Raw genomic sequence first — 18,757 nt, 5'->3', positions numbered from 1 at the left:
TTATTAATTAGTTTACCGTAGTAGCTATTATTACCAGCTGCTCTATTCTCTTTTTAGCTATTACGCGGTTTCTTATTAACCCTATTTAATTCTTAGGGCGTAGTTTTTTCCCCGTGCGCTTTGGTCGTGGTACGCCAGGGGCTACTGCTACTACATAAACCGTATCTTCTGTATCGCTCTCGTAACTATCGTTTTTAAGGGCCTTGGTTGTCTTGGCGCGTTCCCAACGCGATTAACGCGTTAAGCCTCCTTCCACCTCTGCCGTTTCCATCTTCCCTTTCTCAACTTGGGTACTGCGTGCTAGGGGGTGTTATTTAAAGATAAGGTTCAAGTCTCCCTTATTTACATGTGGGGAGAAAACTCCGCCAAGTGTATATCATACGCCAGAGCTCTATGAATTCATATTCTGATACGTTATTTAATAAGCCGTCTCCACGAGGTTTCAAAGGTTAGAAATCTTAGAACGATTCTCATTCCAAACATTCTAAGTTATTTTCTGCCTGCGAGTCTTGCTTTCCCATGATCAAAGACAGCTCTTGAAGTAGAACCATCGTAATCATCACATTCTACTCTCCTCTCTCTGTCTAGTTTTTAAACACATGTTATATATCTAATGACCATTTTTTAGCCTTCATAATATTACGCTAGCACAATCATTTGGTGTCATCTTTCTCGTATATTGAGAATCTCCGACTCCCTCCGGTCGGACATACCTGCTCCGAGCAGCCAAGTCCGCGCCGCAACAATATAAAATACGACAACAGTCTGATGGAAGCAAGCAACAATCATTATAAGTAATCTTAACTCAGGAGAATACCTCCTTTTCCAATAGCACTTCGTCCCGTTCCTCAATCTATTGAGCACGATATACCATAAACGCCCAAGAATCACAATCACCATGGCTGGAGCATTTTTCAAGCAGACTTACTTTATCCCCAAACCAACTCTGACTGAGGAAAATCTACCGGACCAGTCGGGCAAAGTTCAAATTTCCCTTCTCTATAGGTGGAACATTCTCAAACTAATGATTATTCCCCAGGTTCATATTGTCACCGGTGGGTATGCCGGTATCGGCTTGGAGCTCACTAAGATCCTCTACCAGAAAAATGCCACGATCTACGCAGCGGGGCGTAGTGGAGGCAAAGCCAAAAAAGCCATTGAAGCAATGAAAATTGAGTTTGCAAATTCGACGGGAAAGATTGAGTTCTTACAGCTTGATCTAGACGATCTGAGCACGATTAAGCGCTCAGCGGAAGAATTTCTATCGAAGGAATCTCGGCTCGATGTGCTAGTGAACAATGCAGGTGTTATGGTGCCGCCTGCAGGAAGTAAGACCAAACAGGTAAGTACCCTAAGACTATGGGAAGGAAGGAGGGGGGCGCTTCAAGCGATCTTATCCCATATCGGATATTGACATTCTTAGGGCTATGATCTCCAGATGGGCGTTAATTGCATAGGTCCTTTCCTTTTCACGCAATTTCTACTACCCATTTTACAGAAAACCGCAGCCACGGCACCAGCAGGTAGCGTACGCATAACCTGGGCATCCTCTTTGGCCGCAGATCTATCCGCGCCTAAGGGAGGCGTTGAGATCGACAAGGATGGGGCACCGAAAGTTCAGAAGAACCCGGAGCTCAACTATGGGCAAAGTAAGAGTGGGAACGTGATGTTCGCCGTTGAAGCCGCTAGGCGATATGGCAAGGACGGGATTATCAGCACTGTGAGCTTGTTTTCTACTCGTAGCAGATGTACCCCTTCGCGAGGTCCGAAACTGACCAGCCTGCTAGGCATGGAATCCAGGACACCTAAAATCCGAACTCTCGAGAACTGCTGGTTTAATCCAAAGTATATTTATCGTAAGCCGACCCGTATAATTCAAAGCCTCCATCTTCACTCAACATCTAGCTTAGCATCGAAGTGCTAACCACTCTTTTGAAGAAATTACTGGCAAATCCGCCTAAACTTGGTGGATACACCGAACTCTATGCCGGCTGGTCGCCCGATATCACGCTAGATAACAATGGAGCATACGTTATCCCTTGGGGTCGTATTGGCGAGTACAACAGCGCATTAGCAAAGGTTATAAAGCCAGAGGCTAAAGGAGGAGAAGGGAGGGCGGAGAGGCTTTGGGATTGGTGTGAAAGGGAGACGAAGAAGTATACGTAGGACGAGTTTGTGCTAACAGTGTTGGACCGCTTTGCAGATTGCGGCTTTTGATAAATATTCTTGTGGGTTACGGTGTTCTTGCGCTACTCTGATTCCATATATTGGACAATGAGATGACTTTTGATTATGAGTGACGAGGTTTTACAGACAGGGGTATGGTTTTGGTGTTAAAGCACCTGAACAAGCTTTTCCTGCCTTATTCAAGAGTTGTAACCGCTTCAACCTTAATGCAACGTAATATAAATCCACTAGCGGGTGGTCATGCATGATCGACCTGTGCCATCTTACAGGATCTAGATTCACACTAGACCTTAACGAATAATTTCTTAAAGCCGTTTAGCGCGACGGCGAAGCTTCGGCAGAAGGGTCTGGACCGAGATAATTTAAATCCGGAATCACGTCTTCACACAAGCGCGCTAACCTACAGCCTTTCTAGTCACGGCAAGTATGCAGAGCTCTTTCAAATCGTGGATTTGTTTGACATGACTCTGTCATGCTTTGCGGTTGCCAAATGAGAAATTCATTATGAAATAATTGCATTGGTAAAGAGGCATGGAGCAATTTGCCATCGAATCGTCTCATTAAACACTTCAGTTTTTATTAGAAAAAATTATTTACTCAAATACTAGATTCCAGTTCTATTTAAGTAGTCGATCAGCAAATTTTCGGTTCCAAGTTCATCTTTGAAATTGTGTCTATCTAATTGTATTTGCTTTTTCTCAAGGCATTTCCGGCCACATACGCGGGGTAATATCGCTTTCGACTAGGACAGCTCTTTGCGAAACCACATCAGGTCGTTCCAGTTCTTCAATTATTTCTTGCATCTGCTCAACGGACATAATCAGATACTCCGCAGCACTATTCACCGTCTTCTATCCTTGACTTTACCAACATGTTGAACACTACACAGGCACCGACATGGTTGTTAGCAACTTACTGAACTCAACTTTCTTTCTTTAACAGACGAGCAGCTGTGCCGTTCAAATTGTCTAGAAGTGATTCCTTCCTGTCCCTACACTGAATTCTGATTTACAAGGATAATCATATCTATTCTTATCTCGTTTTGCCGACCAGAATTTAAGGCTATATATTGTTCTAATTGGCGCCACTGAAAGGACTAGTCTTTTTGGTACCAATTAGCGGTCAACAGTTATGGGCCCGGGTGGCTTCGAGCGTATTTTAAGAATCACCAACGACTACAAGACGACACGATTTCGAATCCCATCAGGAAAGAATTCAAATTTTACGACATTGTGAGATCTACGCGAAATGAGACGCTGAATCCGTCGGAGACTAAAAGCGGGCCCAGGGTGGCCTTCAGCGGCAACTAGATTCAAGAGCGACTAAACCCGGTCAAATAACCAAAACGGTAAGAGCCACTGGTCCCTGAGGGGTGTGTCGACCGGAATTTAAGGTTATATATTGTCCTAATTGGCCCTGCCAATAGGACCGGTCTTTTTGGTGCCAATTTGCGGTCAACACGTTTCCCACCAAAAGGCCCCTCACATCGGCACCATCTCCAGTTATACTAGGAGCTGCGGATGGCTACAAGTACGTATAATGATCTGTCTCATTTTACAACTTAGTACCCTTCGTCGGAAATATCTCTTGCTAACATAGCGCCCTAAAATAGATCGCTATTCGAGGAGCATTGCCAGCCATCTCCAAGATGCCGAAGAAACCCAGCCCTCCTCTTCCCAAACCATCATATCAGCTGACCCCGGCTCTGCACCTATTAGCTGTTCTGAGTACGAAGAAGAGAAAGATATACCCTGGAAACACAAGGCAAGTCTTGGGGCAGGCGGCTACGGAATTGTAGACAAGGTGGTATATGATGGAGATGGCCCTTATGACAAAGGGACCTCCTACGCTCGAAAGCGGCAAGAAGAAGAAAGTATGTTCCAAGAGGAGTTGGAAAGTCTTTCCATATTCCGCGAAAGTAACCATCCTCACTTAATAACGTTAATTGACGCGTATTATTATCGATTTAATTACTACCTTATCCTTTCTCCTGTTGCGGAGTGTCATCTTGGCGACTTTCTTGATAAAATGTATGACAAATTTTCGAGGACGAGTGAAAGGTTCAACATTCTCAGCCGCGGCTTCGGTTGCCTTGCGGACGGTCTCGCCTTCCTTCACTCAAAAGGTATTCGCCATAGGGATATTAAGCCGGCAAACATTCTTGTACGCAAGGACAAATTTATCTTCTCAGTATGTGCCGGATACTGCACCTTCTTTATGATATCTTTACTAAACGCTAATTTAATAAAAGGATTTTGGCCTAGCTTGCGTGTTTCCTTCCGATCAGAGTTATTCGAGGGGTCCAGCTACTGGTAACCAGAAATATGCAGCCCCAGAGGTAAGATCTCCAGTCCTTTTGACTAATTGGATTCTAATGATACTTCATTAAACAAAGATGAAGGACAGCAACAAGCATAACCGAAAGGCGGATGTGTTTTCCCTTGGCTGTATCTACCTCGAGATGATCGCTGCATTCCGTAAGATATACCCTAAAGATAAGTCGGCGTGGCCTCTGTTCGGAAAAGGGGGGCGTGTGTACAGTGAGCATATCGGTGAATTTAGACAGTGGTTGAAAACTCCCAAGGAGCCTCCTCCTGCGACCCAGCACTCATACGTTCAGGAGGCTATTATTGACCTATGTTATATGGCAATTGAGCACGACCAGGAGCAGAGGATTGACTCCTATCACCTCTACTACGAACTCTGTGCTGCTGATAATTCGTCGCAATCCAACAACCCCCTCTTTTGCGTCGAATGCAAGAAAGCGCGACAATATTCTAATTCTTCAGTCCGTGCTGGCATTGGAATAACAGAGAGACTGTATTGCAGTCAATGCCAAGCAGGGCCGTTCTTTACTGGAACAGACAAGCCGTGGAAGTGTCCGCACTGCAAACCCACTTATCAAATATCTCCTATCAAATTCGGCTCTTACCAAACACCTATTAAGAATGACAGGGGTAGAATTGCGGAATGGGTAGCCATCTCCACTTCTTCTCTGTTGTTGGCGTGCTGATGTGCTGACTTCACCATTCCTAGTTTCGCCAAAATGTGACGGCTAATGCGTCTTCAAACATTATTGAACAGGTATTATCCATTCGACTGTTTTAAATGGAGGAAAGCTTACATCGAAGTAGGGTGGCGACTATTTACGACTGAAAGATGAAATAAAGAACAATTCCGAATCAGATGAACATCAACATTTAAGACCCAGCCACCATGAAAAGGATCACAAGCAGAGTTGCTGATAAGCAAGCAATCAATCTTGAGGTCTTGAAATTGATTAATTGTATAAATCAATACTCACGACTTGATTGAGGATTGATTGGTTAGCTTTTTTAGAGGCTTAATTAAAGATTGATTAATTGATATATAGACTTATCGAATTTTTGGCAGCGCTTCGCCGCAGCGTTAAAATTTGCCTTCTAACAGCCTCGAATTCGCCCAGAATCCTTTACTCCTTTACTGTTTATCTATTATATCCTTTAACGTAATGCTAACCGTCCTCCTAACCGTCCGTTTTACCTAGAAGATTATAGTGTTACCGGTATAATTCGTGATAATCCTCGCGATAAGGCCTATAAGGAGTTTTGTGATGTAGCTTAAAAGCTATAAGAGGAAGCCTGCGATGCAGCTCGCGATGAAGTACGAGCTTGTGATGTAGTACGAGCTCGTGAGGCGCGAGTAGCCTGTGAAGCGGCTTCTATGGTTGCCTGTGCGCTAGCTTATATATCAGCAGTAGCTTATAGAGCTTGTATATTCGGATCTTGGCGTGGTGTTAAGCCTTTAGGTATAGTAGGAACAGCTATAGCCTTTTTAAAGCCTATCTTCTTCTAAGATCGATTGCATGAAAGAGTAGTAATTATTATAGGCAGTAACTTAGATTAACGCTTTTCTAATAAATCGCCACACTTACTAAATCCTTACTTGTAGTTAGTGCTTGCTGCTAGAATAGTTAGTATATTAAGAGCCATGCGGCTAAGTTGTAGATACTTAGTTTGAAGCTGCCACCAATACTTAATAGGATTCTGCGCTAGAGGGTAGTCTTTATTAAGTGGCTTAATCTTCTTCTAAGTCTTATATTTATTATTGTCGCTGGCTTGGCCCTCTGCTATACTAGTATTGACTTTAACGTATAAGTCACGGGCTGTATAGAGACGTGGCCTCTTCCGTGGCGGCTTAATAGCTAATAACATAGGCTTATCTAAAGCTTCGCCCAAAGCCTCATTTGGAAGAGCTTTGTATTTTACCCACAGAGCTTAAAAATTGGCGTCGTTTGTTTTAAGCCAATTTGGCCTATCCTTCCAAGCGTTCTTATAGAAGAGCTTAGTGTAAGAATATAGAATTACTGCCGTATAGTAGATAGGCGTCTTATTAAGCTTCTTAAAATACTTGTTTAACTTTAACTAGGCCGCGTTAATGTTAATCTTAATATAATCTTCCATAGCCTCCTAATTGGGGTAGTCCTCCTCTATAGCTTTAGTAACTCGATCCTTCTATTCTTTAAGAACTATAAGTAGCCAATTAAATGTAGGAATAACCTCCTAGATGGCACCATTCGAGCCTATCTTCCCTCTACCCTTAAGCATGCTTGTAGCCTTGTAAAAAGGGCAAAGAATATTAAGGTAGTTGTTTACGACTTGCTAATTATATATAGTAATTCCGCTAACTTTAATATAGAGGCGTGCCTTTATTTCCAGTGGCTTTTAACCTTAGCTTCTTATAAAGGATTAAGACGCTACCTTCTTCTTCTTAAATTTGTTAATCTTAAAGGTTTAATATACATTAAGGGCAGGCTGTAGTTCTATGGCTCTCTTAAAGGCGTTAAAGTAACTATTCTAGCGCGTTTTAATGGGCTTAACTAGCTACTTAACCTTAAAGTTTAAATTGGGAGGAACGTTTTATATAATTTAGAAGGACTTAAAAAGCTTAATCTATTAAGCCGTATTAATGGAAATAATAAGATTATAGAGGGCTCTAAGAGCACCTTCCTTTCGCTACTTTGTAAGAAACTTCTCTTCTTCCTGGCCTAAATTAGTAGCAGTAAAAGAATAGGCTAAGGCTACTTATAGGAATATTCTTATCATTCTTAAATAAGTCCTTGTCCTTTAACTATATAATTTACTGGGCTATAAGATTAAGTATATAATAGGCGCACCGGCCGTAACGGTAAGCTGTAATGAAGTTGAACTTAATAGCTAAGCCTTTTACTGCGGTGTTATTTTTAGATTTATTATCTACAACAAAATAGCCTAGCTACTCTTTTATAATATTAAATGTATTAAGAACGCTTCTAATAACCTTTATATAATTCTCTCTAAAGTAACGGCCGAGTTGGGCTGGTAGGGCTATTATATAGTCGCGAATCTTGCCTTTATAGTTAAGGTAATGAACCCATATACCCGTAAGAGCGTATCTGCTATTTGGTATTAACCAGCCATTAAAAGATATGTGGATTTGTAACTGTGTAGTAGAGAGGAACTCCTTTACGGATGGAATTGTCACGGATTCCGACCGTAGCACCGCCAAGGGCTCGCCATAGGCGAGCCTTGGCACCCACAGTATATAGAGCCACGGTGCCTTCGCACCTCTTTGCACCTTCGTGCAACATCCTGTCGTGTACCTAGTCAATACTACGACTTCTCAGAGCCTCCTTGACCTCGTCTCGTGACAGGAATATAGGCTTTAAACTCTATTATAACGAAATCTATAACGGCTTAATGGTTCTTCTATAGAACCCGCTTAGCCTTAGGATTTGTGAGTTATAATATCTTATAGAAGGCAGGCGTCTTAAATTCGCGTAGAGGGTAATTATTCTCTATAATCTAATTAATAGCTGACTATTTAAAAGCTTCTGCATTAAAGCTACCGATTAGAGCGTTAGCAACTGCTTAAGAGACGTAGTGGCTACTCCTTATAACTTGCTCTAGAAGAGTACTCTGCCTAGCCTCTATGGCCGGTATAATCTTGCTATGCTTATTAACTCTATAGCCCTTCTTATTCTGCCTAAGATGGGTAGTAGCAGCACTAGTTGCTTATATAATGTTATACCAGCCTTAGCCTCCGCAGTTAATAATCTTGTAGATATGGCAGTACTTACAAATAAAGATAATTTACTTATTGTTAACCCTGCTTTGTAACTAATATTTATACTTGTATATCTAGCTAGGCGTCCGTAGTAGGCTATAATAAGGCTTTATAAGGTTAGGTAGTCGTTTCTAGTTAATACCATTATATTAATTAATCCCGTTATCTTTAGAGTCGCTGTTAATCTTAATAGAGGTTTTAGTAGGAGCAACAGCTTCGGAGAGGGTAAGGTTAGCGTTAATCCTATTTCCTATATTTAGCGCGTTAATATTAGCCTGTAATAGTTTCTCTGCTATTATAGCAGTATCAAATAATAATTATTTAACGCTGGTGTTAAGGTTTAAATTAGGAACGGTGCAAATTCGAGGACCCTAGTGTACAATTTCGGCCCAGAAAAATAATTCAATTAGGCCTAGCAACTGCTACGTTAGGCTTAGCGCCTATGCACTCGGACCTTCGACCAAAAGCCTATTACCAAGATCTTATATAAAATATATATAAAATATATAATCAATCAATCAATCTAAGCCTTCCTTAATAGATTGATTGCCTAAATTAAACCCTCCAGATTAAATTGAAGATTGATTGTATAATACAATCAAGCAAGCAATCCGAGCAATCTGAATTGCTTATCAGCAACTCTGATCATAAGCTGGCATCAGACACTTCTACACAACGGACTAGCCCGTCAGGCCTGGTATGGATAGGGCTTACATACTTCGAACATTTACAGAGTGATTCTGTTATGTTTAAAGCTGACTTCTATTCTGTAGGGACTTAACCCACCTTCTAAAACGTATCCCCATGAAAATCACCATATGCGCCCAACAGAGGCAAGACCTCAACTACGTCGCCAAGCAGATCCGAGAAGAGCTCAACACACATCAAAGCCACCAGATCAATCAGATCGGTCAGATCCAGGCTGCTGCTGCGGCTGTATTATACTTTAATTGGTTCAAGTCTAATTGATATTCTCCGAATACTGGAAGTTAGATGCCTCATATTAGCCGCAGATTTTTTCATTGTACAGTCACGCCCACAAACACCACCAGAACAGCCGCATAAGCGGCAGTAGAAAGGACGAGATCGGTTTTCGCATCTGCCCAGAATGCTTGGACAAGTGCAAAAGCCATAGTGAAGATGCTTGAAGTGATCAGGCTCTTGGTCTTCCTTGGATGCAATACCATGATGAGCATAGGCAAAATGAGAACAAGACCTCCGAACAATGCCATCCCTAGTCTCTTGTTAAAGTTCATCACATTGCTGTAATTTTCAAATTTCCGGGTCTGCTCAAATGCTGGTCTTGTACGATCGCTAGCTTCGAGATCATTGGTTCTTCGACGCCAAAATCGCCAAGTTGTGGCTTGCTTGCCATCAGGTTGGCGATGAAGGCCGGATGTAGGCTTGGGTGAGTTTTGTATGGACGGCTTGGCTACGGCAATGGTATTAATCTCGTTCCGTTGAGCAAATTTCTCTATCATAGATGGTGCTATGGTGCGAAGTTAGATACATCTCTAGATCTCTGGATGGATTTAGACTCACGAAGTGCTTTCAACAGACTTCGTACCCGGGACAGTTGTGATTGCGAGATAGTGTGCTTCTCTAAGGTTTCGTTGAACAGATGCTCTAGTTCTAGCAAAATATGCATCTCGCTCATTTCTATAAGTGGGACTAAGCTGTTGATAAGCTGCTTATGTTTCGCAGCAGTTGTTGGTGCGCTTCGCGAAGATAAGATATGCGAAGTAACGAGGGCGCTGTAGTATTCGGGTGTACCAAATCCAGGCGCAGGGCTGTCATTTTGAAGGCGTGGTGATTTGGCACCTAAATATGACTCGTTTTTCGCATCGTTAGCAGCTTGGGGTTTCATGTCAACCCGGGGTAGACGTGTATGAAGCATTTAATTAAGAAAGTTTCTTGATACGTCTCTTGTAGCTTGGAATACCTTGTTCATAATCTGGAAAGAATAATCCAAGGCACCATTCAAAACATAATTTTTGAGTGTTGTTGGCATGAAATTATTGGTAGGCGTTGTTGCCAACGCATACCAAGCCTTTTCTTCGTCCCATTGGTGGGCCTTCTTCATCAGCGACACTAAATCGATAATATGGAAGGAAAATTAGAAAAACTACGACTATTACAGAGAAAATGGGGGGGGGACTGTTTGGGTATATTTCTAAAACATCTAGAGTGCGTTTATTGGCGATTAGCCAACATACAGAGTGGCGTGGCCGTAACTGCAAGAATTCCAATAGGATGTACTTGCATACAGAGCAATTGGACATAAAGAGGATGCTCTGATCTCTCGAGTGGAAAAGGGAATCTGTTCACGAGTGATTTTCCTGCCGGCTTGATTGAACGTTTTCAGGGTGAAAGTATTGCCTTGAGGTGTCTAAAGAGGAATAAATTGTGGCGAGGTGTAGCTGTAACACCAATACGCTGATCATCAATCTAGAGCGTTGAGCGCTAGATCATCCACATTTCCACCCAAAAATCGTAAATTCATCCGACATGGCGTTTGTTAAATCACGCACCCCGATAATACTTACTTGGCACAAATGGCATCTTAGTCACTACTGCCTTTCTTCGCTTCCCTCTGACCAAGACGCCAACCTCTGTTCCAGCCTTATGCAACCCATCTTTTACATAGCCCATTGCAATGTTTTTCTTCAGAGTCGGTGACGGACAGCCCGAAGTTATCTTTCCAATTGCATTGCCTTCTGCATCCACAATTTCAGCACCCTCGCGCGCCGGTGCTCCCTCAACGACAAGTCCCACGCGTCTTCTCGTCACGCCAACGCCGCCGTCTTTTTTTAGTTTTAGTTGAGAAAGAATAACGGAGGAGCCGTGAAAACCGCCCTCAGCGCGCCTATCTTTACCAACAACCCATGACAAAGCGGCCTCGACTGGTGTAGTGCTATCGTCAAGATCGTGACCGTAGAGGCACATGCCAGCCTCGAGCCGGAGGCTGTCGCGTGCGCCTAGACCAGCGAGCCGCAGCGTATCTGAGGCGGATTGAAGGAGCGATGCCGTAATGGCTGTCGAGGATGGGCCGGGAATTGAGATTTCAAAACCATCTTCACCCGTATATCCACCGCGAGAAATGAGTACGTCTGGGGATATCTCCCCGTTGGCAAGACGTAGCTTCGCGTGCTTCGATTGGCCAAAATAGAGTTCATTGAGGTTTATTTTGTTTGGCTCTGCGAGAATGGAAGATAGTATAGAGGCGGAGAGCGGGCCTTGCAGTGCAACAAGACCTTGGCCTTCGAGTACCTTCCATTCTACGCTCGGGTTGCCCGCTTCTTTCCAAGCAGCCAGCTCCGAGGTAAGATAGTCCAAGTCTTTTGCTCGACAGCCGGCATTTGTGACCACATAAAAATGAGAACTATCAAATCGTGTGATAACTGTGTCGTCGACAATTCCGCCAGTGTCCCGGTGGAGGAGACATGATAAAGTAGAATGGTTAGATTTGAGGGAGGAAATAGACGAGGGTGTTATGAGGGAGAGGAACGCGTCTGCACCGGGACCGGAGACGTCGTGTTGGACCCTGAAGGAAGTCAATTGCTTGCTTAGACTGAATTGATAGTGAGAGAGTGCTTACATGTGACTTACGTCAAACAGGCTTGCTTTTTCGCGGGTCCAATGGTGAGACTCTCCAACGCCCATATCGCTGTATTGTACAGGCATCGAATAACCGCCGAAGGGAACAAATTTAGCGCCATGAGCAGCATGAAGGTCATAGAGAGGTGTCTTTGCTGGCTCTTTATTTGTTTGAGCTTTAGAGGAAGCAGAGCGTAGAGACTGGTGCAGCACGGGTTTCCATGCTAACACTGTCGGAACTCTTAGTGGTAAGAGTGGAGAGGTACGAAGATAGCATACAGTATTTCGATTATAGTTCGAACATGGTTTAAATTTCCCAATGCCATTGATAGCGGGCTGTAACGCCCTTATTCCCCTTTTAGCGGACATGACTTGTGTGGAGTTTCGGCTTGTGCTGCCGTGCCCGCCATTTTCGAGTGACGAAAGCGGGATTATCTCGCGCCGAGAGCTTGAGCATGGTCTGCGCCGATAATCGATACCAGCCCATATCATACCCATACAAACCCTAGCAATTACTTTGCAGCTGCTCTGCGCTACACGACCGCTATGTCCAAAGGCACCAAGTACCTTCTTGTGTCCTTGCCAACGTCGATTTCACCGTCAAACGATCGCGACGAGGCTTTGACGGCGCTGCGAGCTGCGGTAACCTCCGATTCTGGCACAACATACCCTTTTGCGATCCCCACATTCAAGATCGGAACCCTTGATGCTTTAGTGCAGCAAGCGGATGACCTAGCGAAGCTCGATACGGCTTGTGAAGGTGTGGTGAACAAGGTGGGGGACTCTCTGCGGAGCATCCTAGATGGAGACGAAGACAAGATTGCACAGCAGAAGACAATAAATGACAGTATGTTTTTAGAGCTTCCTCAGCCACGTCATAAAACTTCAATTCGCTTACCGCTATTCTCAGAACCGGTGGACCAGTATCTGCGCACCTTTCAATGGAATAAAGTCAAGTACAGGCGGGAGAAATCTATAGCGGATTTGATAGATTCTTTACAAAAGGTTCGAAGGCACGGCACAAGGCAGGGTAACTCAAACTTATAATGGCACATCTAGGATATTGCCGGTATTGATAATGATGTCAAGGCGAAATTCAATCAATACAACCAGGTCAAGACCAACCTAGCGGCATCACAACGGAGACAGACGTGAGATACCTAGCAAACTTTCTTTTCCGAGATATGGTGACAACTAATAATTTGCTCGACAGTGGAAACCTCTCTACGCGGTCACTTGCATCGATAGTAAACCCCTCTCAACTCATTCGAGATTCTGAATACCTCGAAACGCATCTCGTTGCCGTCCCAAATGCTATGGCAAAAGACTTCCATCGCTCCTACGAAACCCTCGCTCCTATGGTTGTACCCCGCTCCGCTAGCCAAGTTGCTGCAGATGACGAATTCATTCTTTTCGCGGTTGTTACATTTAAAAAGCATAGTGCCGAGTTTATTCATAAGTGTCGAGAGAAGAGATGGACACCCAGAGACTACAAGTACAAGGCTGGCGGCAAAGAGGAAGAAGTGAGAGAAGTAGACAAGCTGAGCCAGGATGAAAGAAAGTTATGGGGTGAAGCACTCAGGCTAGGAAGGACGGGATATAGCGAAAGTGCGATGATCTGGATACATGTGCTAGCGCTACGTGTTTTTGTGGAGACTGTCCTAAGGTACGGCTTGCCTTTGAACTTTGTATGTGGACTAGTACAGGTAAGAAATATCTTAGAGGTGAGGTTTATGAGTCTTGGCGTAGCTGATCGACAATTGCAGACAAATTCAAAGCTTGCCAAGAAGGCCAAGGCTTCCCTTGACGTCAAGTATTCGTATCTCGGCGGCAACGCTTTTGGCCGTGACAGCAAGGGACGTGTCAAGAAAGATGACCAAGCCATATCAACGGAGATGCAAGCGGCGGGACACATTGGCGATAGTGCGGCCGAGTACTCTGCTTATGTTTACTACGAGTTCGAAATTGCGTAGTCTGGAGGATTGTCCCCTTAAATCTGTTTGAATGTTAATGGGCGCTAGCTGGTTTATGCAATACCTTAGTCGATGATGCTGAAATATTTTTCTAGCCGTCCTTACATCTCAGTTCACTCGGTGACAAAGCAAAGCATCACCCTGTGACAACTATTGCCAATACGTCACCCCCTCTTCTGTTACTTAGAGCCAGATTCCGCATAATAATGAAAGAGCCGTGACCGGCTAAATTGACTTGTATCAGGAAGTCTCATCTAAGGTAAAGGAAGGCACCCTTTGGTACAGTCCTCGAATCTTACAACTTGAAAGATCTAGGAGTATTGTTAAGATATATTGGTAGGGGTGTGAGGGGGCAGTATGTGGAGCTCAGCGACGCACATGGGTGACGCATATCGTCTCGAGCGATCGAGCTCCGTAGGTTCTTCCGCATAGAGCTCCACAGCCATTTTCTCGCCATGCCTATTCAGTGATCCGATGGAACACATTGGGAATCAAACGGAAAACGCATATGTCTGTTTTCGTAAGGAATTCTTTACGAGAAGTCGGACTTTATAGAGATAACCTAGGAACACCAACATATTCGTCAAATGGCTAAGTCAAGATGGTTTTTCGAGTCACATATGGAGCCATTTCCGATCTCTAGACACGCCGCCCTCTCTAGATCAGTCCAACCAGCTCTCCCACTCCACTGGCGACTTCAGACCAACATGGCTTTCCAACCTTCAGACATAGTTCTTGTCATAGGTGCTAATGGCCATGTCGCCCAGCACGCCGTGGATCATCTGCTCGCTCTACCAAATGGACCCAGAGTTCGTGCCACCATCCGCTCCGAATCGTCTAGAGTCATTTTTCTCCAAGGCAATCTCGAGCGAACGTCTATCAGTGGTCCGTGTCCCAAACCTCATTGCGCCTAGCGCCTTTGATGGCGCCATACAAGACGTTACGCATATCGCGCACATTGCCTCACCGCTGGTGATTGGCGCGCAGGATATAAAGAAAGACCTGCTCCTCCCTGCCATTCACGGTACTGCCAACATCCTCACTGCTGCGCTCAAAGTTCCCACCATCAAGAGCATTGTTGTCACTAATTCCTTTGCATCTGTAGTAGACGTAACATATTGGAAACGCCCAGGATATACATACTCGTCCACAGATTGGAATCCGATCACTTATGCTGAAGCGGCAGATCCAAATCTTGACCTCACGAGGTGACCAGAGCAGCACAGACCATTCATCACCTCGAAGAAGCTTGCCGAACCCGCCGCGTTGGAGCTATACGGAGACGAGCCGCAATGGTCACTTTCTCCTCCGCTGCCGACTTACATTGGCGGGCCATACATACGCTTGCCAAAGAGGCAGATAAACTCATTCTCGTTGCGTATGGTTTCTTCTGTATGAACATCCAGGGAAAGGATTCGGAGCAGTGGAGCAGATCACTCCCCAAGTTTCCTCAGTCGATCCTCAGTTGGACTCGACACTCGACTCAACTCTCTTCGAGCCCCTATAAAGGGAGCTTGGGGCTTTGCCTAAAGCAAATACAGTAAGTGCCGATTAGGCCACTGTCCAAGGCCAATGCAAACTTCCTTGGTGTACCCTAGCCATTGGCTCCCCAAATACCGCTTCCTGGTTCCTGGATGTGTCCCGCATGAAAGCCGCACTTTAATTCTCCGATACACGAAACGCTCGGTATGGAGCACGCTAACACAGCTAATTATGCTGGGGCGCCGTCGAGTCCGCTCAACGCCATTCACTCAGCCGTTTGTCACAGGTTAAGCTGACCTGTCTATATATATACGGTAGTCGCGTGTGAATGTGTATATCGGGTACGAATCTCCGCATCTGGCCCACCTCTTTCAGTTCCACCATCTTCATCGCTGGATATCTTACTCACTTCTCGTCATCATTACCCACCAATTTTCCGCAACCACAATGAAACCCCCCCGCTCACCGCCGCGCTCTCTGCGTAGTTAGCCGCTATCGTAGCTACATTAGCAGCTTAAATTTTACACAACGCCTTGACGATTATCACCGATTGGCACAATTGAATGCTCAGTAACCACCATCTCATACTACCTTCACAAAATCACCCGGGCGGATCTCCGTCCTTACCTGCTTCAACTCCTAGTGCAGTCAGGCCATCCAGCCCCGTCGTGATTCCCTCAACCCGGTCTAGCTCGTACTTCTATACTTAATTTGGTGAGACATTCTGTTGAATATCTAGGTCAACTTAGGCTAGTGGCTGGAAGTCTGATAATACCTATCGCAATTAGTTAAACGATAACCGCTTCCTGCTTTACGGCTATGCCTAGCCATTTTTGGAAGCTGCCGTTGGTAACAAGAAGTCCAACACGCTCATATGAACCTGGACGACAAACAGCTGCCCGCAGGCCAATTAAGCCATCGTTAAAGCACCCTCCGGCCATCAATGCCCAATGAGGATCTTGGAAACGGGTTTCATATCCACTTCCTTGCACATCCGGGATCAGTTCAGCGCAAAGCTTTGCGCCTTCTGAGATCTTTTCAGAGAAGCAATGGATCTTCGCACCTGGATGTTCAGGGGATGGTCCTTCGAAGATCTCAATCGGGATAAGAAAGCAATTTATCCTCAACTCTGCGCTCAGGAGAGAGCCATATGGATTGGGGGTTGCGGGTTTGCAGACAACTTCAATGTCGGAAGGTTCTGCCGTGTTATTGTCGCCACTGGGTATTATAACACGTCCTGTGACTGAAGCCCAAGACCAAGTTGGCGCATGGCCGTGTTATTGTCGCCACTGGGTATTATAACACGTCCTGTGACTGAAGCCCAAGACCAAGTTGGCGCATGATATGGCTCGATACGCGTGCTAATACATGCCCTGAAAGGCATGTCTTCGTGCCGATCCAAGACTCGCCACAATAAACATCGAGGAAAGGCATCACTCCAGAGTCCTGCACAGTATTTCGCTTTAGTAGAGGCCTGCATCTTTTGTGCAATACCAGAGATTGCAGGTAACCTGTCAGCCCAGTAGCTAAGGCGGCGATCCGTGAAGTTGTCCACCAAAGTCCCCCATCTTCTATGGAATGGCAGGTCATCAATTCTCAGCTTGAGCGGCTTGGAAGAGGGGAAAATATGCGGTCCGTATTGGCATTCACACCGCGAAATGGTGGCACATTCCCATGTCAGTTCTTCTGCGGTGAAGTGTAATATTCTCGGGGACAGCACACTCTCTTGAAGTATCCAGCCACGCCTCGACAAGGGGCTGCGCGCGGGACCTCTCCAGAAATGGTGATTGAATGAATCCCGATCTCCTGCCCCCTTCTTACGGATACAGATTTCAGTCCTCTCCGGCCCTGAACTAGGAACTTCAAATCGCTTGACCGGAATCGTCCTCTGTTCGCACGTGAGAAAACCACAATGACTATCCGGTGCTGCATCCGCGGAGATTGTGACAATGGCGTTGGAATAGATATTGCTCATTTGAGCTGACTGGGTGGCCCAGTCGTCTTTAGAGTCTTGAATGATACAAAGGGAATCAATCCAAAGGTACGGGATTCCAAGTCGTCGACAAACCACAATCACATCTTGGAAAGTCTTTGGGAACTTTGCAAAAGAAATACCGTTTAAGTGCTCGTCTAGGGTTGATGTAACTGTTTTCAGGGACTCCTTAGTACCCCAACAGTGACTTAGCGCTACGTAATTCCCTCGGTCTTGCCGACTATTAACACGTAATTGCGGATCTTTGCCGTCGGCAACGTCTAGGACGCGGTACGGCAGCAGTGGGTGAGGCTCCCTACTGCAGCGAGGGTGATCTTCTACGCACTGCTTAATCCATTCTAAAGCGAGAGACATACAGGAGGTAGATGAGGCGTCCGTTGCTATGTCACGGCCGGGCCCGACGAGGGTCCAGCAAGATGGTTTGCCTAAGGATACATCAGTTTCTGCGTTTTTTGGTTAAAAAATACGCACGCAGTGGGGTTATGAATCCCACGAAGTATTTTAGGTAAGAAAACCTGCAGTGCTCACCTACTGGAGCATACAACTCCATTTCACCAACATAGGCATGCTCAGTTTGCACAGCGATCGTTAAAGGAGCCAGTGGACATCCTTGGCCATTGGATTCTGGCCTGGCCTCCGAGCTAATTGTGATACCGAACACCTCTTCATTGGGGAGCGGTGCGAATCCTTTTAGGGGTGCAAAAAGATCTGTCACCGACTCGAAAAGTATGCCACAAATGAAGCAGCCTGCTTTGGCAGCCTCGGGTAGGTCTTGGAGTCGAATGCCCAAGGATCCATACTTGACCCCATCTACGGGTCGTATCCTGAGGTCCTGGCAGAGCTGGCAAGTAGCATCGCTTTTCGGAGGGGGGATATATTTCCTATTCAAAAGCATGGCACTATAGTGTTATAAAAACTGCTTGACCTGGTAGCGAAAACTCGGTATGCCGGTTGTTGAAGGAAGCTGTATAAGCAACTAGCTAGGCTGCGTAGCAATGAGAGCAGCACTTGCGTAGAGGTTAGGCAAAGGATAGGCAGAGGATGGATCGAAGTAGTGGCTGTGAAGCAGGAAGCTGAGCCGAAGCTGGAGGGGCAGGATTGACTAACCGAAATGGGTGCTAAATACCATGGTGTAAGTAAATATACCAAAGCATTGGCCATGCGAATTACTCCTTTCAACCTTCCAAACTCATGGGCAATCATCTAGCCTAACGGCTTGGCATAGGCCTGGTTTTCCTATTTACTCTGGCATTAATCATGCTAAATAAACATACCATTTTCATTTAGCGCCGATCGAATTTAGAACAATACCTCGTACACAGAATACTGAAATGTTCAACAATTGCTTTTTACTCGTTCATTGACTTGACACCCGAGGATGTTGTCTAGTTCTGGTGTCTCGCTGCGCATGACATGTGTTTGGGGGCCAAGCGGCCGAACA

The 18,757-nt window shown here is 45.2% G+C and overlaps 7 protein-coding genes across 7 annotated transcripts; 4 read left to right on the top strand and 3 right to left on the bottom strand.

Moving 5' to 3' along the window:
* Positions 1–661: 661 nt before the first annotated feature.
* On the top strand, positions 662–2,237 carry K441DRAFT_370215 (NAD(P)-binding protein). The gene is made up of 5 exons (XM_067641441.1): positions 662–982; positions 1,040–1,342; positions 1,424–1,720; positions 1,788–1,856; positions 1,939–2,237. Exons 1-5 carry the CDS (start codon positions 899–901, stop codon positions 2,164–2,166), a joined length of 981 nt encoding a protein of 326 aa, XP_067507253.1. The 5' UTR covers positions 662–898; the 3' UTR covers positions 2,167–2,237.
* A 1,564-nt stretch (positions 2,238–3,801) lies between these two features.
* On the top strand, positions 3,802–4,651 carry K441DRAFT_630971 (kinase-like protein; the record flags this gene model as incomplete). The annotated part of the gene is made up of 3 exons (XM_067646292.1): positions 3,802–4,377; positions 4,439–4,525; positions 4,583–4,651. Coding segments are annotated over exons 1-3 (471 nt in total), but the record flags the coding sequence as incomplete, so codon positions are not given.
* A 4,592-nt stretch (positions 4,652–9,243) lies between these two features.
* K441DRAFT_655671 (uncharacterized protein) lies at positions 9,244–9,637 on the bottom strand. The gene has a single exon (XM_067647897.1). The coding sequence runs from the start codon at positions 9,456–9,458 to the stop codon at positions 9,291–9,293; it is 168 nt and encodes a 55-aa protein (XP_067507251.1). The 5' UTR covers positions 9,459–9,637; the 3' UTR covers positions 9,244–9,290.
* Positions 9,638–10,584: 947 nt separating this feature from the next.
* On the bottom strand, positions 10,585–12,251 carry K441DRAFT_605802 (glycine cleavage system T protein). The gene is made up of 2 exons (XM_067645382.1): positions 11,870–12,251; positions 10,585–11,815 (listed from the first exon to the last, which is right to left on the bottom strand). The coding sequence occupies exons 1-2, from the start codon at positions 12,235–12,237 to the stop codon at positions 10,795–10,797; spliced, it is 1,389 nt and encodes a 462-aa protein (XP_067507250.1). The 5' UTR covers positions 12,238–12,251; the 3' UTR covers positions 10,585–10,794.
* Positions 12,252–12,339: 88 nt separating this feature from the next.
* K441DRAFT_655669 (vacuolar ATP synthase subunit C) lies at positions 12,340–14,043 on the top strand. The gene is made up of 5 exons (XM_067647896.1): positions 12,340–12,715; positions 12,779–12,873; positions 12,928–13,019; positions 13,082–13,574; positions 13,635–14,043. Exons 1-5 carry the CDS (start codon positions 12,415–12,417, stop codon positions 13,839–13,841), a joined length of 1,188 nt encoding a protein of 395 aa, XP_067507249.1. The 5' UTR covers positions 12,340–12,414; the 3' UTR covers positions 13,842–14,043.
* A 548-nt stretch (positions 14,044–14,591) lies between these two features.
* On the top strand, positions 14,592–15,053 carry K441DRAFT_675136 (uncharacterized protein; the record flags this gene model as incomplete). The annotated part of the gene is made up of 1 exon (XM_067650827.1): positions 14,592–15,053. One exon carries the CDS (start codon positions 14,592–14,594, stop codon positions 15,051–15,053), a length of 462 nt encoding a protein of 153 aa, XP_067507248.1.
* Positions 15,054–16,014: 961 nt separating this feature from the next.
* Positions 16,015–18,349, bottom strand: K441DRAFT_655668 (HET-domain-containing protein). Its single transcript, XM_067647895.1, has 4 exons — positions 17,845–18,349; positions 16,611–17,741; positions 16,099–16,539; positions 16,015–16,047 (listed from the first exon to the last, which is right to left on the bottom strand). The coding sequence occupies exons 1-3, from the start codon at positions 18,209–18,211 to the stop codon at positions 16,112–16,114; spliced, it is 1,926 nt and encodes a 641-aa protein (XP_067507247.1). The 5' UTR covers positions 18,212–18,349; the 3' UTR covers positions 16,015–16,047; positions 16,099–16,111.
* Between the last annotated feature and the right edge of the window lie 408 nt (positions 18,350–18,757).

Source organism: Cenococcum geophilum, assembly GCF_001692895.1.
Source record: "Cenococcum geophilum 1.58 unplaced genomic scaffold K441scaffold_9, whole genome shotgun sequence".
In the NCBI taxonomy this organism is placed as follows: domain Eukaryota; kingdom Fungi; phylum Ascomycota; class Dothideomycetes; order Gloniales; family Gloniaceae; genus Cenococcum; species Cenococcum geophilum.
The sequence above is the reverse complement of the archived record's forward strand: the minus strand, read 5'-3'. Positions and strand labels throughout refer to the sequence as shown.